Source organism: Telopea speciosissima, chromosome 3, assembly GCF_018873765.1.
Source record: "Telopea speciosissima isolate NSW1024214 ecotype Mountain lineage chromosome 3, Tspe_v1, whole genome shotgun sequence".
Lineage (NCBI taxonomy): Eukaryota > Viridiplantae > Streptophyta > Magnoliopsida > Proteales > Proteaceae > Telopea > Telopea speciosissima.
In genome coordinates, this window is record NC_057918.1 from 30,726,747 (window position 1) to 30,732,084 (window position 5,338).

The following is a 5,338-nucleotide window of genomic DNA, read 5'->3' on the forward strand; positions in this document are numbered from 1 at the left end:
GGAATTAGTAAAAGTTCAGGGGGGCAATTATAAATTTGACCATTTTTAAGGGGACATTTGGAAATAACCCACGAATAAAACCTATAGAACCTGGTCTGAATCGTCTAGGGATCAGCCTATTCTAATTCTGAATCGATCAGTTCATCCGGATTCCTAGAACTGCATCTCAAGCATGATCTAAATAATGGGTATCGGATCAGCTGTATCGGCCAATCCCTATCAATATACCATATTAGTGTAACACTATGACCAAAAAAAATCATCCAAAAAAAAATTCAAAATTTTATTGAAAAAAAAATTGAAGGCAAAACTATATGATACGAAGCGAACCAAATCGATACTGATGCTGATTATTTAAACCACGGTCCCCAAGACTGCTTTTTATAGAGCCTTCGGCTGAACCTCTCTAGTAGTCTCTACCCATTTTACATCCGTTGTTTAATTTCCTTCTATCTATCTCCGGCAATCATCCCTTTGATTACTGCAGAGTCTACGACCGTAGCTGCAACCCTGTAAAAGAAAGCTATTCAAAGTAGACCGTTCAGAACACATATAATAGTATCTTAATTGAATTTGGTCAATCCTTTTGGGTTTCGTAAAGGTTAAAAAAAGTCCTACGGCCCTACTTTTCTTTCTCAATGTAGAGCAAGACCCGGAGCAATCCTTCTGTCAGAAGAAAAAATAATCGTCTCTGGATCTGAGCAGACTGACCTCGACCTTTCATTGTCTCTTTTTACAATCTGAAAAGGGTTTACGGCTAAAGGATGGGACAATAGGAAGCTAAAATGACTAAAAACCCCCTTATGTAATAGACAGTTCAGAACTTCAGATTCCTATTATTAGCAAAAGAGCAAGTAATTAAATGGCTTTTTAAAGGGAAAAGATTTCAAGTGAACAGAAACTGGAAGAGATACTAGTTAGGAAAAAAGGAGCTTTTCTTTATTCCCATTCGTCCTCATACAATCTACATGGATTGGATCGGTTTATGCTGGCAAAGTTCTTCATAGAAAGTGTCTTAGAAGTTACTAAAAGTTACAAGGACACTTGCAAAATCAAAGCTCACAACTACACAATAAAAAAGAAGTCACCCAGTGACTGGCCGGACACTAGCGGTGGTGGGTAAGGAGAGAGTGAGGATGATGATGAAGATGATGAAGATGATGATGGTGAATGGGTTTCCAAGCAGAAGCGGTGAGCAAACAGAGATCCTTCCACCCTAGCTTGAGTGTACCATTGTCCTCAATGAGTGTGTAACCATCACAAGGGAACATTCCCAGTAACAGTGTAGCTTGGGTAGCTGCATTCCCTGCCAATGATACTTCCCTGAACCCCGTTTGCTTCATCTTCTCTCTCCAGTTATGAAACTTCACCTCCCCACTTCTTGCCGGTCCTCCAACAGCCAATACGTTCCGTATTTCCCTTGACAACAACTGCTGCTCCACAATGTGTCTCTCCTCGCTGTCTTCTCCATAGCTTGCCCCAAGTGAGTCGAAGAGTGCCGAGTAATAATGTATCGCCTCTACGAATCTCCCCAAGAATGATCCCTCGTGCCTCAAATCTTGCTCCACCATTGTTACCACCTTGGGCGCTAACCTGTGTGATCATCCATTCCAAACGATTTAACCCATGAACCGAAGAGCATAGCAATTACTACATAATTTAAAAAAAAAAAAGTATATGTGCTTAAAGTCGATCCAGGTGTTCGATTAAATTTCTAACACAATTACTCTGTATAACATCAAAATACCTCTGCAGAAGCCATAGCGTATTGGCGTCGGAACCGTTGACGTCGTAGAGGGAGTGGTGCAACCAGTGAACAGCGACGGCCTCCCTTTTGCTCACGTTCAGCCTTTCCGGGTCCAAATTCCCAGCCTTCTCTGCCACGGGAAAGAACTCGAAGGGAAGCCCCAGGGTTTCGGCGAAGTCCGACAATCGCTTCCCCGTGGCTTTGAGAGCTTCCATGGAAGTTCCGAGTCCCGTGAGGCGTACAAAGGGGGGACCACCGGGCCTGGAGGCCAAGATGTGGAAGAGACCAGGCCACTGGAGGCCTTGCATGATGTCCAGGTCAATGATATGTACCCTCGCCTCCCTTTCAAACGCTTCCTGTATGACTTGGTTCGCCGTGAAATGTGAGAATTTCACGAAAGGGCTGATGCCGTTGAACACCTGGAAGGCTGATACTATCTTCTGGCTGAGCATCGGTGCATAAGTTAACGGCAATGGGGCGTATATCCCCAGGCAAGAGCTCACCAGCCTGGCTGACATCGCCTCCGAGAAGTAGGCCGCCACCCGCTGTGCCGACGACCCAAACGGCGTTGACAGCTCAGATATCTCTAGCAACATTCTGTTCGCCCGTTCTAAATCATCTGCTGATACAGCCTCAGCACATTGCAGGAGTAAGGTGAGGAGGTGGAGTCCTTCCTCGTCTCGCTTCTGTTGCTTCTGTCGTTTGATCTCCTCCTCTTTCTTTTCTCTGCTGCTGCTGGTAACTACCGCTGCTGTTGCTTCTGCCGTTGATGTTGTCGTTGTCGTTGTTGCTGTCGTTGCTGGAGCTGGTAGAGTATGATGAGAGCCTTGTTGCTGTTGCTGCTGCGGCAAAGATTGATTCAACGTCAGTAGTGGAGGTGCAACAGAAGGGATAATTGTCGAAGTCGATTGGTGATGAAGGCCTTGATCAATTCGTTGCAATGATGGTGAAGATAGGTCTTCCCCCCAGTTGGAGAAATGGTTTGCCACCATCGCATGCTGAGCTTGTGGCGAAGAATCTGATACGGGATAAGATGAGACGTTTTCGATGTAGAGCCTAAGCCCAGAAGAGCCTTGCACCTGCGTTTGAATCTGTTGCTGCTGCTGCTGCTGCCGCTGCCAAAACATTGCCTCCTTCCTTCTCCTCTCGAGCACTTGATTATCGGCAACCGCTGGCTCCGTCAACGAGCGAAGCCTGTGCTCAAGGAGAGTAGCGAGGTTTGGGTTGCAAGGATAGATGATCTCTCTCACGTTTTGGATGAGCTGAGGAATATTAGAGACACCGGCGGAGCTGTGGAGTAGGTCCTTTACGATGCTATCGATCCAAGCCGTAGCTGTTGCAGTTGTGGTTGTGGGGTCGCCGTACATGGGAGAAGGGCCGGTAGGGGCAGGGAGTAGGAGCCCAGTTTCTCCGCCGGAGATAGTGGCTGTGTTGGTGGTGGCAGCACCGGCGTTGTTTCGGTCTCGTTCGGATGGGAACAAGGGCAGACCAGAGAAGCCACATACGGCCGCGGTGGATGGCGGAATAGCGTGAATGGCGTCAAGGTAGTAGGTAAGGTTGGGAGAAAACCCAGAAACGCTTGACATGAGATTGGAATCAGTGGGGGAAGGTAACATAGCGGAGAACTGGTTGTTGTTGGGGACGGAAACGGGATTGGAGATGCTGTTATTTTCCACGGAGGCAATAATGTTAGGGTGCTGGAAAGCCATGGAAGAACGGTCGATTTCTATGTCTGCCAAGGGATTGGGGGCCCGTCGAGAGAATCTTTGACAATCGCGGATTTGGAGATCCAGATCAGACGCAGTTCTCTTCCTCACCATTTTTTCGTCCGGGAGGTGGTGGCGGTCGTCGTCAATGCCGGCGCCGCTACCTAATCGACCGCTGCCACTGCTATTACTGCTACCACAGCCACTGCCATTCCCACTGCCGAGCAGAACGCAAGCAGCCATGATAAGAAGAAGGCGAATAATGGTGAGCCCGTCGTTGCTGCTATGCTGCTGTTGTTGTTGTTTTTGTTGTTAAGTTTGAGGGGGTAGTAGTAGTAGTAGAGGGCGGCAGTACACAGGTTTTTGTACGAGGGAATCCAAGCAGAAAACAGTGGAGGGAGTGAGACAAGGGCGCTCGGCTCGGGTAGTTTTTCTTAATTTCTTCTCACATCTCACCACCTAATCTCAAATCACCCTGCCAGACCAACACGACCCCCTAGGCTTTAGTTTACTATTTAGTTAGTTCTCCTAGAGTGGACCTTCTATCGATCGGATGCCTTTCTGTTTTTCCCATTGCCAGTTTGCGGTTTGTCACCCCACCCCCCTTCCTGCCCCAAAAATCGAGAAAGAATTGAGTGAGGAATTGATGGACCGAACCGGTCACCGCCGGTAGTGGTGGTTGAGGTGGTGGCGGTGGAGATGGAGTTGATTCGTGGGTAACCTTTACTAATCATCGGAGAATGCATGATTTGTATGGCTGTAAGTATGAATGGTATCAATTAATAATTCGCAAATGAGTTCCGATAAGGTCCGTGGGGGTGGGTACTGGGTCTGGGACTCTGGGTTGAAAGCTGATTGGATACTTTTGCGTTTGGGATTTGTCCAGTCACCAGTGTCCATATTCCATCCTCCGTTGCTGGACGAAGAATTTTTTCTGCGTCGACGACTTTGTTTCGGTAATAAGGGGCAGTTGGGCAGCCAGGGGAGATGGATGGATGGATGAACGTTGAACGTTGTTACTGTTGTAGACTGTTGTAGTTTTTGCTGTTTTCTTCTCTTCCCCTTCTTCCTTTTGGTTTTTCCCATTTTCCCTTTCTGCCTGTCAGCCAGTGCGGTTTAGGGTTTGGTTCGTCGTGGTCTGTTTGACGTGTTCGCGGGATGGTTGGGTGAATCTGGGGGGTAAAACTCGGGTAATAAAGTCTTCCTGTTTCAATTCCTATTTACGCATTTGAGTATAGTTCTTACCGTTCCCCCCCCCCCCTCCAAAAAAAATCTGAGAATTCCTATTTACCTATTTGAGGAGCATAGTTCTTGTTTACCAAAAAAAAAAAAAAAAAAAAAATGAACATAGTTCTTTTATCTTCTTTGGATCCTCTGTAGCAAGCGACAGGGTGTGTAGTGCACATCCGACGGTCCGCAATGCTCAGGTACGTAGTCCAACACACAGGCGGGGTGTTGGCTATATGCTTGTAGGGATGTAAATGGACTGGATTTGGCTTGGATAGTGCTATATCTGCATTCGCATCCGATTAGTTATCGGACGGATTCGAATAGTGCTAAACGGATACGGACATGGATACGGATCGGATATTTTATCCGTTTACATGTAAATATAGCTTTTTCGGATAGCTATAGTCTATCTGTATCCGCATTCGTTTAGCTTTCGGACGGATTCGGATAGTGTTAAATAGATACGGACACGGATACGGAAACGGATTTCGGCTATTCATTTACACCCCTATATGCTTGGGCACTGTAGGCTGTTGGAAGTGTGCTACACACCTTGTCGCACTACAGAGGAGTCTCATCCACCCCCCCCCCCCCCAAAAAAAATAATGAGGAGTGTAGGGGGTGGTAGGCAATTTGGACACACAAGCACGTGAAT

The 5,338-nt window shown here is 47.0% G+C and overlaps 1 protein-coding gene across 1 annotated transcript; it reads right to left on the reverse strand.

The window, feature by feature from the left end:
- Positions 1-1,106: 1,106 nt before the first annotated feature.
- Positions 1,107-3,710, reverse strand: LOC122655067 (protein SCARECROW-like). Its single transcript, XM_043849308.1, has 2 exons — positions 1,748-3,710; positions 1,107-1,593 (listed from the first exon to the last, which is right to left on the reverse strand). Exons 1-2 carry the CDS (start codon positions 3,694-3,696, stop codon positions 1,107-1,109), a joined length of 2,436 nt encoding a protein of 811 aa, XP_043705243.1. The 5' UTR covers positions 3,697-3,710.
- Between the last annotated feature and the right edge of the window lie 1,628 nt (positions 3,711-5,338).